The sequence below is a fragment of the Etheostoma cragini genome, chromosome 8, assembly GCF_013103735.1.
Source record: "Etheostoma cragini isolate CJK2018 chromosome 8, CSU_Ecrag_1.0, whole genome shotgun sequence".
Lineage (NCBI taxonomy): Eukaryota > Metazoa > Chordata > Actinopteri > Perciformes > Percidae > Etheostoma > Etheostoma cragini.
This window is the reverse complement of record NC_048414.1, coordinates 16,488,656-16,507,266: the sequence shown is the minus strand read 5'-3', so window position 1 is coordinate 16,507,266 and position 18,611 is coordinate 16,488,656. Positions and strand designations below refer to the sequence as shown.

The 18,611-nt window shown below is 40.8% G+C and overlaps 1 protein-coding gene across 2 annotated transcripts in view; it reads right to left on the bottom strand.

Moving 5' to 3' along the window:
* Window positions 1-18,209, bottom strand: part of wnt7bb (wingless-type MMTV integration site family, member 7Bb) — a 32,178-nt gene extending 13,969 nt beyond the window's left edge. The window contains exons 1-2 of one of the 2 annotated variants that reach the window (XM_034879402.1): window positions 17,574-18,209; window positions 10,489-10,715 (exon numbers count right to left, since the gene is read on the bottom strand). In XM_034879402.1, the coding sequence (XP_034735293.1) occupies window positions 10,489-10,715; window positions 17,574-17,644 (298 nt within the window). In that variant the 5' untranslated portion in view covers window positions 17,645-18,209. Of the gene's footprint in view, window positions 1-10,488; window positions 10,716-15,131; window positions 15,591-17,573 lie in introns of those variants that run through there. The other variant, XM_034879401.1, reaches the window with a different exon arrangement.
* Between the last annotated feature and the right edge of the window lie 402 nt (window positions 18,210-18,611).

Below are 18,611 nucleotides of genomic sequence, written 5' to 3'. Positions count from 1 at the left end.
CTTTCCCGGCGCTGGAACTGTGTCTCAAGGGCCCCATGGAAGGGGAAGAAAGTTGGAGGAAAACCCCTTGCTTTGTGTACCAATCACTGAACTGACTAATGCGCTCTCTACTACTGTTTTTCGTTCCGCTTTATGTACTGTTGCTATGAACATATGCTTCCAGCAAATTATAGACAAAGTTGTGGTCTGTGAGGTTTGCAGCTTGAGGAATTAGCACAGCCGTGTTCCTGTACAATAAAATAATATTGTTTTACCAGAACTAGGCTCCACATTCTCAATGTACTCACATCATAGAGCTGGGGAAGTGACACGCTTTGGCACAGCCGCTCACTGTAGGGTCCTGAGTTTGATTCATATAATAAGGAGGTCTTTGAGCAGTAAAGCTAAAACAATTATGAGGGTATTTAACGTTGCCGGTATTAAATGCTCAGAATCTAAGTAAGCTGCCTCCCAGGCATAGAAAATTGGGCTTACAGAAAACATCTCAAAAGCATCCTTTTTCTTCCCTGAGCTCCCTGAGGTGGAGATAAAGCTTTATGAATGAATTCCGAGACTTGCTAAAACAGGCAAAAATCCATCTTCCTACCCTTTCATCCTAATAATGAGACCGAATCAGGACCTCACCTGCTCGGATCTGGAAATGTAGATCTGTGTGTGCTGAACACGGTAATCACCAAGTTCATTTGAGGACAGTGTTGAGGATTTTCCTCAATTTCAATCCCATTTGACTTTGTTTTAACTGCAATGGAAACATTTTACTGAGATGTTTATCAATCCCACATCATATCATTGAAGATATCATTATCATCAACACTATAATCATCGAGTCAAATATACCACTGATGACATGTTTCCTTTCTTATTAAAAAAGAAACTTCCAGATCTAATATTTCCATATTTGTTGATATTCATCAAACCCTCAAACAAAGCTCCAGGTCTCTTCACATCCTCTCCCACCTACTGGTGTCTCTTTGCCTCAAACTAAGGCTACTAACTCTAAGTGGGCCAGTAGCGGTGTGATTGTTGGCACATGTAAATGTCCAGTGCCGGCCCAGCGTGTAGAGAATACAGTGATCGGCCTGGGATTGTGCGAAACAAAGCGCGCTGTGAGATTACAGTTGATCCTCTCGCATCCTGTTTCCTCCTGCGTCTAGCGTCACTGGCAGACACAGACAGACGCAGATCCCACCGATAACACAGCGCTGTGGGGAGGGGAGGGGCGAACTACACACACACACACACACACACACACAGGGGCCCGAGGGCCAGGGCCCAGAACGACCCTGGGCCACGTCAGCAGACAGACAGTGGGTGGGCAGCAGAGAGTGAGAGAGTGAGAGAGAGAGGGGTGAGGGAAAGGAGAGGGACCCCAGCTCCCGACACACCCACACAGTCTGAGACAGAGACAGGGCTGATGAATGAACAAGGGGCCTGGCGATGATAGCGTTGTTTGGTCGCGTAGGACGAAAGGCCCCACCCTAGATACAGACACATGTTGTGGGCAGGGGATGTGAGGCAAAAAAATGGGAGAAAAAGAGTGACTGATGACCTTTACCAAGCCATGATGACCACAGCCCACACATTGTAGAACAACAACACATCAGACTCCCCTATCTGATAAAAGTTAAGGGAAACGTCCTACACATTGGGACACACACACACACACACACACACACACACACACGACTGCTCTGTTTCTCTGGGCTCCCATAGAAGAGGGCAGAGAGGATTACGGCTACCCACATGATGATGGGCTGAAAAATAGACCTTTTATCCAACACCGTTCCACCATAACACAATGCACGCATCATTTCCATGCTGCTATCCGCATAGCATCAAGTACTTGGATGCCTCGGAGTGAATCTGCAGTTTTGCTGGTAGCTCGGCACTACGATGCATAAGAGATATTTGATCTTTTTTGCGATAGATGCCTCAATATATCATCCTTGCATTATTATAAAAATAAATATTTTTGAATCTATACGGGATAACAGGATGGGGGAATGATTACACAGTATATGAGTCGATTACATAATATATGAGTGGATAACCACAATGTGCCTGAAGGATGCAAAACCAACAAAAACTAATCCCCGAAAGGGAACAGCCTCAGGCGGTGTTGTGATGATTGATGGTACTTATAAAGAGTTCACCAGTGTCACCTTATTGTGTTCTCTGGTCTTTATTACACTAGTTCTGGTTATAACACTCACAGCCAACTCACTAAGCTCGTATGTCAAACAGGGTATTGCCATAGTTGTTAAGAAAGAATTTAACTAGGAAAACTCTCTTCCTAAAGAAGATAGCCTTTAAAACATGAGAAGCAAAGCAATCTGTTGAGTTTATATATTTATTGTTTCTTCTTTAAATTTTGAATAAGCAATGTAGGTGGCTACAGTTATACTATACAGCTGACTTATTTGCTTAAAGGAAATAATGTTTATGCTGTAGTTGATATGTAACTTGAATGGCTGTTTTTAAAGCGGCATTAGTTGATTTGAAAAGGAGTTTGTTGAAATAGTTCAGCTGGTCGAAATTAATATTTCAATTTGCATTTCCTCTTACTTTGTCAGAATGAGCAAACAAAGCATGAATGGAACCACATGGTCATTTGAAAAGATTTTCTCGCTCATTCATTATTAGCCTTAGGTTGGACTGTGATGTTGTACTTGCATTCTGCGGGATATGATTTCACCACAAATGACCATCAACTGATTCCGAGAAGGGAAAGGAGCTCAGCCAATGCATTTATAATCTGCAAGTATTTTGTTGTCCTCAAACCAGAAGCTTGTAGTGCAGTCTCTGAGAGAAGAACTGCTGGATATGTGGGGGAAAAGAAAATGAATGGCAATTTTAGGCCTAGAACAACGAATAAAGTATAAGGAAATGAAAAATTAACTACCATTGCTACTGTAATTTAGTTTACACCTGATATGTATCCAATCATTATGATTAGTTTTTGCCTATGAAAGGTCTTGTGGGGTCATTGTATTCTGTTAAAACATTAGTCAAACTGATCTGAAATTCCCAAGAACTGTCTTAAGTAACTGTAAAGAGAAATGGAAAAATTTGATTTGACACCGCAGTGATTCTTAAATAAGAGCCAAAGCCATCACCGATTTTTTTGAAGAGTGTGGTTTGGTATCAACTGCAGTTGTATAACAAAATAAAAAGCAATATGCACAGATTTTCAGTTTTTTCCATACTAGTATAACACATGAAAACCAAAATCCTGTGCAGCGATTGTCTAAAAACGTCTATCAACCACGTTGTCTTTGCACTTATCCTTCTCCACTGTGTAAACTGGGGATACAAAAATCGGCCTCAGCCCCGAGTTTTGTTGGGCCCTGTCTATTTGTAAGTGACCTTTCCCTTCCTCTGAGAGGGAGCTCTGCTCAAAAGGAGTCCTGCATCTCCCACTCACGATCAAGTACAAGCCTGTCCAAGAGTTCTTTCCACACAAGTGGTTTTCAATGAACCTGCTGACTTAAACATCCTTTATCTGACTAGACGCTGGTTTGGCCCCTGCAGCCCTGCAGTCCTGGCAGGTGGATCGCCTACTGCCTTCAGCACACTCTGAGCTTCCAAGGGGAGATGGAGGAATGAGGAAGGGACTGACTGGGAGGTGATACTATAAAGGAGCATGAGAAAATACACACATGAACTCACCCTCTTTTCTCCAACCTCTCTACAGCTGAAGCCTCCATATTTCATTATACTTGCATTTGTATTACTAACTACTCAGATAGACATTTCTTATCCCGTTTTCATCCTGAGAGTTTCTAGTCATGATGCACAGCTTGGGTCAACAACTCAGTGCCTATCTGAGGTAAATAAGAGAGAGGGAGAGAGAAGGAGAGAGGTATGATGTACGTCACAGAGCAAACAGACATTTCCTTGCATCTTTTCTGAAAAGCTTTTTTTGTTTCAAAGTTAGACTACTAAAACAATATATTCCCTGCAATTCTACTGAAACATGTAAATCAGTTCTTCTTTAGACAACAGGTGTGAACTTTTGGGCATTACTAAATAAACTACACTGAAGTATTCCCTTTGCCGCAAACGGCTCACCTGCTCAAGTGCTGGATCTATTCTTGTGCAATGGGCCAGAGGCAGAATGATTGAACTTTTGTAATATTTCACTGCTGGGACAACAAGAAACCTCTTTCAGATGAAAAGCATGAATCAGGACGGTGACAAACTGGCTAGAAAGTCAAACAGAGAGTAACCAGAGCAGGCCATTTTATGACAAGGGGGCCAGTGTGGGCCTTTGATGCTGAGTGTAGCCGTTGAAAGGTGTCCATTTTCAAGCTCTAATCGCCAACATCAAGTGCATTGCAATTTGAACAGAGCTGTAAGGTGTACATAAGCAGGTCTTTTAAGTGAAGGGCAGCTCCATTACAGGAGGTTATCCAAAGGAATGTCTGATGGTACACAAGATAAGGCTTTTTTCCAACGGATTTAAAACGTAACATTAAAGTATGGGGAAAAAAGTACAAATATACAGTAATAGATGAATGTACTACCAAATCCTGAATCATCACGGTTGAACAATAGAATAAATGCGACAGGAAAATAAGGCGTGGTCACATGATCCTGTTTGTGTTTAAAAGTTGAGGTATGTGGCAAAGATCACTGGCTGGATCTAAGACTAGTCAACCTATTATGTTAGATGTGTAACAGAAACCACATGGGGCTTTCAACGCACTTCACGCGTGGGTGAACACACTTAAATACGCATAAGAAAACACCATCAACAAATCACAGCCCTGGGATCAGTCTTGCCAGAAATATTTAAAATAGAATGATTCATCCAGAAACCAGTCCAAGGATTATGATTGGAGGATTGACCATGTTTGCCATTCATATCCTGAAATCCTGAAAAATCCTTTCCTTCTGACTCGCTGATGGATTTGTCTATAATTTCATTATTACCTCTTAATAGACTGCAACAAGCCACTCAATAACACCCATTTCTGTTAGCACAGGATAATTCATTCCACATTTTTACGGACTGAAAGTATCAACTCACGCCAACACCATGGCCGGGCACAAGAAGACGACTGCTAAATCTGCTTTTGCAGAAGAGAAAGACACTTAAATTGCCAGTTTCAAATATCACTGCAAATTTATAGTGTTGTTCTTCAATTTGTCAATTAGAGCATAATAAGGGAGCCAACGCTCTTTGCAAAACAGAGAAACTGAAGAAGGATAGAGCTGCAACAAGAATGAGGATGCTTTCATTTTTCCATCAATCCATCTACCCTCAAGACTCTCAAGTGCTGCACCAGTAAAGGTGCCAGAAAAAGCCATCTTCTGAATTGAATACAGTTTTTTTTCTGTTTACAGTAGAAGAGAAACACATGTAAAATGACCAGCTTTGGAAATGAATCAGCTCTGCTGAATGTTGATATCTCAGGTTCTGTAATGTTCTATTAATGCTGTTCTGTAATGCTCTATTAATGTGTGCTCTCTTGGAAAGCAAATGTAATACCATGGAGAAGCACCAGAACAGAAAGACCGCCTCCAAGAGCAGGCAACACAGAGAGAATGCATTAGACTTGCGGTCGGCAGATCTTCAGTATTTGAAAAAATGCCGACATCTTCTCCCTCCAGTCCAAAACTAAGACTGGATCACAGAGCAGGGGGGGGGGGAGGTTTAGTGTTCATAATTTGGGGGATTTGAATGAAAAACTTAAATAGGAGCGGAACGGGAATAGATTTTTCTCTGTACTTGATTATGATTATGTGGGAATTTGAAGATTCGGAGAAGGGATTGGAACATTTTGTTGAAGGGGTGTATTCCATGATTTCATATGCCATGCTAAAGAATTCCATAATACATACAGACATGGTCAGACAGCATGGTTACATCTTCAATCATGAGCAACAAACACTGGAAACTATCACATCGGAGAATGTCATGTGCGAGCTGATGGCAGTTTGACAATAAGGTGCTGAGAGAAATCGCCCACTTTTGGCAGCGGAGTTCTGCAGTAGCTGTGGCTTCTGTGGTCTCCCATGATGACCTAGTGAGACACTGCTAAACTGAATGAGCACAGTCAGATCCCAACCAACAGCATTCCTACCTACATTAGTGGAGATCTTCATCCGACTTTTTAGTTAAACTTTGACAATTAGGTATCTCCGTGCTAACAAAATTCATCACTTTTAATTCACAAAGAGAAAAAGGCTTAAACATCCACTAATGGTTAAGTAGTGAAACTGTGAATGAGTGGAAATCTCTAGGAATGCTAATAGAGCATTAATTTTAAGGAACTGCACATAGAAAAGTCTGTATTTTACTGCAAGATGAAAGTAAATCAAGAATAGGGTCACAATATGTAACCATGGTTCGGTTTCACACAGGAATCATGCTCCAACGGGCAAAACTCACTGACTACATCATTGCTGTGACAATAACACAAAGAAATATGGTTAATATGAGTAACTGGGCACATCAGAGGACACTGCCACTCTCAATATAACTAGACTGCTTATGTGCTGTTTGTTTGACGCAAGCCTGTTTGAGTATACATCATTGTAGAACGTCAACTATAGTTGCCACACTTCATTTTTGGTAAGCATAGATGGTAACGGCGGGTGGCACAGCTGACCCAAGGCTGGTTTCAAAATACTGTATCTCTCACACCCTCAGATCTCTATTAGGTGCTGTGAACATTTGTTTAATCGTCTAACTAGTCATGTTATTCCTAATATGCTCGTAACATCAATCAAATATAATAATAATCTATAGTAACGATGGCCAAATCATAAAAAAATGAAGAACTATGTGCTATTACAGTGATTGTCTGTGTGGTCAAATCAACGATCAGATCCGTAATCCGTTTTAACTACTTTAAATGTGCAATATCAAACAACGAAGCTCATAATTCAATCATCAGGTAACATTAACATACCTGTGCAATTTGGAAATAAGATATGAGATTTGTCATATTTCATGTCTCCAGGATGACGCAATGCCAAGTGGTAAGAGGATCTTTTAAATTCCGGTTAAGTCAATTTGATACAACTTTATTTTCTGTGCAACTCATGCTCCAGTCACTGAGAGAATGTATTGTTCATCTCTGAACTGCTGACTTTCATTTTTTTACCACAGTTTATCAAAAACACATTTTTTAAACAATAATATTTGTGTGAATGGGTTTGTGTTCTTGTTTCACTCTGTCACTAGCCAGTGCAGTTATTGACAGAATAGATTCATTTATAATGTGAAACATGTACTTAAACTTTGTTTTTTACAGTTACTGATGCTTTTACCACGTAAAGCTCTTTATCACTATAGCGTTAACTTATAGAATCGTGAACTCACATCCAGATCTCAAAACCAGAGCACAAGCCTCTGTTTAGATAGTTTACCGACTCAACGGACACAGTGCTGCTGTGTGCGACTCAGCACAGCCATGGGTTCCAGATGACATGCCAGTAGTGTCAAGAGGCACACACAATGCAACATGTTCTCCCTCTTGCCCCCATGGAGCAGAAAGAGAGAGGATGAACCAGGCTTTCCTGCATCCCTGTTACAGGCTTTTCCAAACAGAGCTACAGAGTGAGATAACAGGGTGCCAATGACACAGGCGAGATCATAGAATATTACAATTTGTAGTCCAAAACTGTATTTCAAAAAGTTTAGGTTCAAATGCCAAATGTGTTCTTTCTATTAATCATATAAACATAAAGAAAATTTCACAAGAACCTGTACATTATAGCTTTTAAATAGTTTTTACTGTATACAGCCTATGTATGTGATTTAAATATGACAAGAGAGAGGCGAATTTGTGGTGATTATCATGGCAATCAAAAATAACCAAAAAAGCAGATTATTTTATGACTTTGTAACTCTGTCATGGGATCCCTGGGCAAAATCTTGTTCCATATTGGTCTAAAAGAAGACGTCATTGTTGGAATACTTTATTGAGAAGGCCACCAAGTCCCATCATTATTGGACAATCGTGGCAGGCCCAGTAGTCCTAACGGACACCAACAGTCATGTGCTCAGCGCAGGCGCATGACGCAGTTATTTGTGCAGATATACTATGGAAACCAAACAAAGGCGAGCATGAAATTCAGAAGACGCCACTATAGGATGTAGATGTCGTATCACTGATGAAAAGTGGAAGAGCACTCAGGGGGTTGAAGGGCCTCAACCTCACTGAGCACAAACTGTACATGTAACTTTGCATATGCATCAACTACACAAAGATGAGTGACAATGCTTACTCGTCCCCATCAGAGAACAAGGACTATGTGAATAATTGCTAAATGTACAGTAGATTTTTGTAGATGTAGATTTTTTATCCAATAAAGTGTTTAAGGTAAACAGTGTAACACAAACACAAACTACAAAATATCCAGAGTAGACAAAGATTCTTCTGATGAACCAGTGTGTTATATAATTGTTAAATCTCTATTCTCTTTAAAAGGGCATAAAAGAACAGACCAAAAGGAGGAAGAAAGGGGATGTTGAATGTTGAGGAGAAGACCATGAGTTCCATTACAAAAGAAAGTGCCACATTCACAACAAAGAAAAAATACTTTTGGAGAGGGAGCTGGAGCTAATTTAGCTACTCCTTAAGAGGAGTGATTGTTAACAGAGCCGCTGGATTAAATGCACAACCCAACCGCAACGTAATGGCAACAAAGCATCTTCTAAATGAAAGGAAATATATAAAAGTCCCTGTAAAAACGAAAACAATGCAAAAGAGATTTGCGTAGAGCCAAGTCTCTTAAACAAAAGCATCGTAAATGTAAATGTTTGTCTGCTTAAGGTCTTTTTTTGCATGTATATACACAGCCAGGCCTGGACACAACCAATTTAGCCCAATTAACAACAGATGTGTCCATCTATTTTGGTTCAACAAGCATTTTCTGCAATAACACCATCAGTTGACTCCTCATTTGCGATATCATTTTTCAACCATACGTTTTCCCCATTAGGGATTCAGTGCCTTTCGGTAGCTTTTCCATAACTTTGGCATAGCTAGTAATGGTCGGCATGCTGCTAACCAACAGTCTCATTGCAGAAGCTACATCAACATAAACCAGAGCGTGCTGGAGAAATATAACATTGTCAATTGAAAAGAGGACAACTAAGATGGGCTGGAATCAGCAGTATATGAAGTCCCGTTGAGCAATGCCAATGTGAATGGTTATACAATAGCGAGTCAAAGAGACTGTGTGTTGCTGGTTTGAGTTTTGACTGTGTGATGTGTGCAGCTTGGGTTTGGCTTGTGAAGAGCCATATTTCATATGGGGCTCAGAGGGTAGGGAGCTGGTACTACATTTTTGATATTCCTCTTGTGCCGTTTCTCAAGACTAAGACAATAGGATGGCTTGAAACACACATTATGTAACTTCTGTTCCCTTGTCAAGAGGAACTACAATGGTGCTATCACTGTGGGCTTCATTATCATTATCAAATAAAAGTCTGTGACCACAAGCATCTTAAAAAAGTAATCTTTCCCTTGCTTTACATACAACATCCAAGTTGTAAATCAAGTTTGTAATTTGTTTTTTAGCTTTTATTAATTTAATAACTCACTGTAACAAACCACACACACACACTTGTGAAAAATCTATCGTTGTTAAATTGCCTTACTCTGAAGTAATTAACTTATCCTTACACGCCATTTCAAACTTTAACCTCGTGAACCTTGATATTCCCCTGAAATTACCCCTTAGGCTCTTTCAGAATTACAATAACATGATTCATATTGTACAACAATGTCTCATATGGCATACATAATGGTGCTGAGGCAGTATTTCTCTCAAACTGAAGATATTTTCAAATCCAAGAGGCCATTTTTATAGCTGCAATATCTAACCGAAAATGTAATACTTATTATAGATACATTTACCTTTCATTCTGCCTCATATTTCAGGGATTTCTGGAAGATTTGGGATACAAAAACCCTGCGTTTGTTGCAAGTTTAATGTTTTTTGGTTGATTGCAAATGTTTCAGAGAATATTCACAACTAAAGTATAATATCAATCGAGATGGGTCCTTTATTAATACATGTTTCTTGTGGCCCTTCCTTGGGTCAAAATCAAATTTTAACTATTTGAGTGATATTTCTAAATAGACCTATGTTTAATTATATTATCAACAATCTAAATTAACACAGAGAAACAGGGGCCCAATCTTTGGTCGAGGCTAACCCTGAGAGATTACAAAGCCCTTCTACACACCATATCAGACAAAACACAAGAGAGTACTGCAGGGTAGAGGAAGTTAAGTCTAAATCAAAGAATTAACTAAAAACCAGCATTAGAATGTACATAAACCAAACTTCATGCCTAGTTCTAACTAAAAAAAGGTTTGGCACTAAAGGAAACTTGCAACTTTGTAAAAATGTCCCCTCTCAATGCATAAAAAAGGTAAGAATAGCCATATTGGAGCACACAAACAAATACACAGACAAGCGCACAATGTGCCCTTTCCCATTTGTGATAGAACCCAGACTGACCTACTCGCAGCTCCTGACCGAAGACTGTCCTTTCTCCCAGCGCCGAACAGTTCCAGCGTCCATATCGGAACTGGTACTGACACTCATTGATGCCCATCTGGGCACCTTCGCCCACAACAATGATGGCGTCCGGGCGGCTCTGGCAGATGGCCCGCTGGCGGGGTGCCAGCCCGGGAATCTTGTTGCAGATGATGTTGGCACCCAGAGCCACCACCGAGGACAGGGCCCTGCCAAAGTAAGAGAAACACACCACCACGCGTGCACATTCGTACACACATAAATTGACACACACACACACACACACGCAAACACACACACACACACACACACACACACACACACACTCAGTAAGAACTTGTAGAGGATGGTCAGACTGACTCATTTATGTGAGACTCTCCAGAACAGGATTCAATACAACCAGTGATTGATGCACGTTCCATAGTGAAGTGAAAGCTGTACTGCATGAAAGTATTGCTGTTTAATGGATTAGAGGTCAATCATAAAACTGAAACCTTAATCCAACATGAAATTTTTAAAAAAACATACAGGGAAACTTGCTAAAACAGCACAGCAAGTGAAAACAAGATGCTTATTTGACATAGTGGTAACATAGTGGTGTGAATAGTTGCCAGACTTGACTCTTATGCAACACAAGTACAGTGTATTCACTTGTTCTTGTGATGTAAATGCAGGGTTCAAATTTTAACCAAATGTCACACAAAATATTAATCTTCAAGATTTGTGTGATTATGTGTTTGAAAGTTATTCAGGGTGTAAAGTACTGCCTATAAATTTCATGAGATACCGCTTTCACTTTAGCCACATCCATAGATTGGTTTTGCATGGAAAATATTTAAGGTTTTCAACACGCGTCACCTTAATTCATAGGGTACTAATGAGCTGTATAGTAAATGACACATGGTCCTCAGTTCACTGGCAGACGTCATAGGATCTTTCAATGTGATAATATCAAAACATATATTAAAAATGGCTTTGTGACCACTGAGTAAGCCAAAATAGATTACAGCTAAACAAAGCGCTGACTTTCTCCACAACTTTGTTTATAGCCCACAAAACCATGTAGATACATACTTTTCAAACATGTCAGGGACGGGGAGCCATAAACGAGGATGAAGTCAAACGCCAGCTTTGAAGTATGACGTCGACCTCCAAAGGCTTCACCACAAACAGGGCAAACTAACACAGGCAAGTTGTGTTTCAGTGAAGAGCAACAGCGGCGTTAGAAGATTGACGAGGAAGAACGGGTGAGGGGGAGAGACACCGAGAATTTCTGTTTTGGTTCAAAGTGATCTTGGTAGGAGACCCCAGACTAAGAACAAAGATATAATCGTTTGTTAGAATTCACTCTCGGACAGTCATGCTCCTTTTCTGCAGTTTTCTTGAGTTTCTCCACAAAGACAGAAAAACATAAATTTCAAACACATAAGTTCAAATAAATCCGGACTTCCGCGAGACAAGTCTCTACAGACTGAGCACTACGCACATTCTCTTGGTCTTCTCATTGCAGGCAGGGGAACGCACAGCAGTATATAAAGGGGAAGGTGCCATTGTATATTCTGTTGATTTTGCAAACCCTGCTGTAAAAGTTACCCCAATAAACTTAGTGAAGATATTTTTTCAGTTACAGTAAACATGCTAAGATGTGTAGTTCTTTAAAAAGAGAGAGAGAACCAGAAGCAAGATGTATGTAAGACAAAATAACAAATTTTGCTTTATAAAATGTGTGGATCACTACACTGTCAACTGAAGGCTGTCACAACATTTAGAAATTCACTATAGGTGCATTGATTGTCTGCAATAAAGACTCAGGCCTGCTGCTATCTACACTCTCTCTGCTGTTAAACAGGCTTGAACCCCTCTGACCCTCTGTGACCCTCTGCTGTATATGTGGTTGTCCATGGCAACGATGACATATAGCAAAAGGTCATGCTCATTAAGACTAGTAATGTACAACTGGAGAAATTCACTGCCTTGCATAATGAATGTTAACAAGTGATTTGAACTGGTTTGTTTATGTAAATCCAAAGGCAATAAAATACATTTGAGTCTGATTTTTCAGTGCACTGCTTAAAGGCTTATACAACCGCCCATTGATATATTCTGGCAACTTCTAATGACTCCTCCTCTTGGCTCTTGCTCATGTCATTCACCTGCTAATTCTCAGAATCACAATCTACCGTGGGCAACACAAACCATCAGACAACACCAAACAGAGCTAAGCTTTTGAATCCCTGAAATCATAAAAGTGCACAAATGCAATTCTGTTTGCTTAGTGTATACACTGTGAGTACGCCAGCGGCTTGGGAACTGCTCACCTAGAGTCACAGATCTACCATCAGATAGACTGTTGAAGGCAACTCTAAAGTATGACTTCATGTCTCAGGTATTACAGTAATGATCTAACCTATACATTGATGCAGTGTTTGATTGATCACTGGCGTCATTAACACAGCTGGGATAGAGAGATGAAGTTCTGTAGTTGTTTGGTGGCATGAATGTTTGCCAAGTTTGAGCCTTGATACTATAAAGTGTATATCCAAAATTGTGTGTGCTAAAAGCTCTGTGACTTAGAAGCCATATTCGTGTTGATATGTTCTTTCAAATTGTGATTTTGTTGGACTGATTGAAGATCAATGAACTGTATGAGCACAAGGGCTCGGACACCTATGCAGGTGACAAGTATTATCCTTAATAATTTGATTTTTTTTGGACAAAACATGGGGTTACTATAGGTTATTTTAATCAGAAAATGTGTGATGTAATGTGACCAATAGAGGAACCAATCACACTAAACATCCAACATTAAATATCACAGAAACAGAGGCCAGTGTAACCTGACAACAAAAAGCATTTCTTTGGAAAAACGTGATTGAAAAAAATGTAACCAGTACCAATGTAAGCGGTGAGGAGCTTACAGATTCCATCACAGGGTACTTTGGCCTTAAGAGAAACTGTAGTCTACGTCATGGCATACAGAGTGCTCACAGCCACCTACTCCATCGCATGGGAGACTTTGAACATAACTGACACACTATCAAGCTCCAAGGCATGCATCTTCTACAGAGCAATGCACTCTCAAAAATACCTGAGAAACAACTTAACTAAGTCAAGTGAATAAATGCTCTTAGCTTTCCAAGAGCATGAAATAAACTGTTATTTTAGTCCTGAATAGGATTTTCTCTTTTGCAGCATATTTACAAATAAAAGGATCAGCACACTGAAGGTGATTAATTCATAACAAAATTATATTTGCATCTGTAAACTATACCAAATATATCAAGTCACACACTGGTTAGGCAAGTGTGATATTAACAAATCAGAGTGAAAATGGTTAGATTATTGCCATTGGAAGCTTTAGTGTGAAATTCCTGGATATTAGAGTGTGAGGTGTGCAATAGCCCCAATGCTCTCCATGGTCAGATCCTTTTGCTGACGGCTCATTTGCCACCCACAGTTCTTCAGATTTTGCAGTTTAACAAGCCAAAACAAATAGTTCAGTAGCTTTGAGGAAGGGGCATTGCATTATTTTGAATCCCTATACATGTTTTCCCCAAAAACGTATTTTGTGGTTTAGGCTGAACAGAAAACGTTATCAAAACAAACAGTGGTAGGCTACGTAGTTTGAACGCGCAAGCCCTTACTATATTTAGCAGTGTAGCCCACTTTTAACAGAAAACCATAAAACCCACATCTATTTCAGCATCAGGTTTGGGGTCTCCGGGCAGCAGAAGAAGGAGCGAGGCAGCGTGGTAGAGTAATTTTTTGGAAGCTTTAAGAAAGCCAGTGTTCTTTGCAGGAGTAGTTTTCGTTTAATTCAAAGCCGAAGCGCATTACGGTGTCAATCACGTGGACGTTAAAGGCATATAATCTAAGATGTGGGTTCAAATGATAACATCAAAATACTGAGATTGAATCAGAGATGAGGTAATGCACACAGATTATCAGGCAAACGCTCTGACAGGTTAACGGTGTTCACATGCGTAAAAAGTGCCCATATTTGTGTGAATTTCTCCTCACAGGGAAAAAGACCCAACCTCAGCATCCGATTGTCTTGAACATCTCTGCCACTCTGTGGCCAAAATGAATCTATGTAGCAGTTACCATAATGTTTTCTGATCTTGTAAAATATTTGCAACACGACAGCTAGCTACAAACCATCACTGCTTACTCACAAGACTTGCTCATCCGTTTGCAGACGGCACATTAGCGCGTTCAGGCTTTCAACTAATCAGTTTATTCCCACGCGGATCACTTTCCCAACGGTGTTTCCACTGATGAGCATTCTCTACTGAATTTACGCCTGTATAACATTAGGAAGTGTGTAAAAAATATCTTGAAATGAAATCACATGTACTGCTTAAGTTGCACTTTTGCGACGCCCGCTCCTTGTGCCGTTGCATTCGAAAGAATATAAACAAGTTAAAATTGATCTCCAATCCGTGGATACGGAGAACAAAAGATTTCACCTCAGAACTGGCGTTTAAAGATTAGAAAATACCGTTGTACGCGGTAGGAAAGCTGCACGAGAGCAAAACCAAACCCGTGCGTCCTTCCGTTAGTGAGGATGAGCGCGCGCACTCTCTGAAGTTAATTAAGGACCCCGTTAATTGACTCAAACTTACAGGTAGCTGCCACTCGTCAGGATCAGAAAGATCTGTGGATAGTAGACTGACAGCAGTACACTGCGCGACGAGAAGATGATCATGATGACATTGAGCAAATGGCCACGTTCGGATTGAGAGAGACGACGCAGACAGGATGAACAAACTCCCTTAATTCCCGGTTTTAGGTCCCTTTTGGCCGAAATCAAAAAGAGGTGCTGTGCGTCTCCTTGTCGTTGGTGCGCTCTACGCAGCTCCAAGCTCCCAGGGCCGTGTGTGCGCTGAGATTGGCTCTGTCATCTCTCAGCGGCGGAGGCTGTTGCACAGTACTGTGGGTTCCCGATCCAGAATGATGATGGTTTTAGGGATTTTGCATGGCAGAAAAGTGCCTCTCTCCACTCTCGTCGTGAGTCGTGCCTGCCATTGGGCAGGGAGAGACACTGCTATCCGCCCACTTTGCCACAACGGGACAATAGGGTGACACTGATCCGATCCCCGTTGGACGTGCAGAAGGTTTCATTCATCATCACTACCCCCACACCTCCTCCACCACCCCACCTCACCATCCAGACAAAAATAAACAAACAGACGCTAGCTGTTTGAGCCTCACATCATTATCACAGCTCAATTTTCAAAAAATCTGCACATTTCTTTGGCAGGATGTGTCATTATGAATCAACAAGTTGGTGTCGCAATAAAGCCTTTATAATACGACAGATATTGTTCTCATAGCCTAATAGTTACGTACGGGTGTCTATGTGAGAGTGCGCATAAGCGTCAGTATCCTGCTGAGTAGAAATGTCCTTTCCCCATATGATATTCCGATAATATTGTTAAACTTTTCTTGGGATCTATGCAGTTTTATGTCCTTTAAGTTTTCCTAAAATATTTCTTTAGAAACATACTCATATATGAGTTTCAGTGACATTGCTATTTCCTGTGGAAGCACTGTAACATTCACAGGCGTCTATATTCTGGTGCGCTCTAATGGGATTTGGTGACCCTATAATATTCAACTATTAATTTGGCTGCTGTAAAATTTAATATTAAGGATTGCAAGGTGAAGTTAGAACATGTAAAGCACTCTTGTTGCCAGAGATTGGATCTGCGCAGAAACAATAAAATACTTGGGGAGATTTTGTGGCAGAGCTTAGTGAGTGGAGGGCTTTTATCGCCTCAGCATCGTGCCTCTCACTCAACACCTGCAGGCTCCAGTCATTGTAAATGAAGAGGGTACCATGAAAGATTTAGTAAAAGGATGGAAGGAATGAGCTAACTGCTCAGGCTCAGTGAACACGGAGATGGGTGACTTTGCCTCCATGGGGAGCTACTGTTATGTGATATGAGCATCTGTGGAACTTGAAGTCATTTACACGCTTCACTCCACATGAGAGTCTACCAGGGAGGGCTGACCCTTTTTCGTTTGCTTCATTGGGGCATCCAGCATTGTCTAACTCCGAAAATACTATGAAATCAGGAAAATAACCTTAAAGTTTATTATAATTAGTCTATTGATATGGCCTCTTATATTTCAATTAATGAATTGATTTCACTTAACCATAACAATTGGTTACAGTTATTCAATAAATCAAATAGTGTCGCATTAAAGCTGCCTAGAAATAGACCTATTGATGAATAAACTGCAAAAGTGTTAGAAAAATGAAAATAACTTATCCTCCACTGCATGTGTACGAGCCTATAGTCTACATTTAGACCGTGTAACTTATTATGACGTAAGTACTTAATAAAGGCTTATCACAAGTTATAGTTTGAAGGCAGTAGCCATCATGTTATTTCACTAGTCAGAATATGCTTTTCGTAAGTGGAGAAACGGTAACTGCATGCACACCATGTACAAAAACTCCCCAGATGGATTTTCACCACACACAATTCCTCTCAGATTCTAATGTGATTATGCTTGAGAGACACTGCGTTAGGCGCAGAAGATTAGGAATAGATAGAAGTGCTTATGTGTTTATGCATCAATGTAAATTATTGCAGAACAGGTAAAAACTCCGTCTGACCAATGGAATGTGGAACTACAACTCAGGCTGCCGCTATTAACGAAGGTATGCAGGGTGAGCTAGATCTGGAGCAATGACAGCGGCTCAAATTATCTTGTGCGACAAAGGAGCAGCAGGAGTCTCATGTAGCGAACTAAATAGCTCTTTGATGGCGAATACGAATCGATCATATATTGTCTTTTGGCATAAAACCTGATCTGCCACTTTTACGCACGACACATTTCCCGGGTACAGGCGTTTGGACATAGGACTGAAATATATATATTTTTACATACACCTGCATAAAATAGGTTTTTCACATAAGGCTTAAGTCTGAGGTCAGAGGGCAGCCTTCCTGTTACCTGTTTAATAGTCAGAGTGTCGCAATGAGTTTGATGTTCAGGTTTGCGCATGTGAAGAAAGTAGTCTACGCATGTAATCACAGGTAATGGAAACTCACCCAAGTCTGAGGTATATGATGCCAAAACACAGGAACACGTAGAGACTCCGCTTTCGGAGGGGTTTGTGCATGATCGTTACCACTTTTTCCGGAGGCCATGCACTGTAACATAAAGTGGTTACGCTTTCCTTTCACATTGGCAGGTTTCCTAACCCTTCCAGATGCACGTATACCGCCGATTTTCCGCGATATGAAGCTGAAGCGCCTTTGAAATCTTCGACCGTGTGAAATCCATGGTCCAGCAGTACAGGTGAGATGCTGATGACGAGCTGAAAGGTGGCTAAGAACTCCAAAATGAAACTTGAGAGAGGGTCGGACTTGAAAGGTGAATGAGTTCTTGGAGGAAGTGCCTCCTATTCGTCCTTACTTTCACGGTAGAGCCTAATTAACGCTTCCCATTTGCTGCGCCAGACAGTTAGAAAACAACTAGTTGCATTCACTGCCAACCCTGTGTTTTTTTGGAGTCAAGGTTTTGTACATCGCTCGCTGTTTCTACTCTCTGAAGACATCTTAAACGCAGTCCATGTTACTGCCAACAGCCAGGTACTACTCTAATACAGGTAACAAAAGGGCTACACGCCTTCTCCTCCTCCTGCAGCATGGATATGCAGTGAATGGGACGGGCTTCCAGTCTGAGGTCAACACGTGTAGTTGTTGTACAGAAGACTAAAAGAACCGAAGTAAAATGGCCTTTTATAGGCCTGTGGCCCAGGCTAGGCTGGTGTTTGTCACTTGCAACATTGGGCATTGCCCCACCAGTGTGGGCTCCCCGGATTGGCTCCACCACAACAGTGAAGCCCATAAAATCAAACAGCCGAGGAATGGCTTTCCAACTGCATGAATAGAAATTACAATTGCATGACTAATAATGACCAATAATAATAAACTGGCGTCATGATAAATATGTGTCAGTAAGATTCTGTCAGTGACTTTGATAACAGTGCAATGCATGAACAAAACAACATAAACAGAACATCAATATTCCCATTACTTGGGCTTGAGTCAGGATGATTTTGAGCAGATGTTTAGAATACAGAA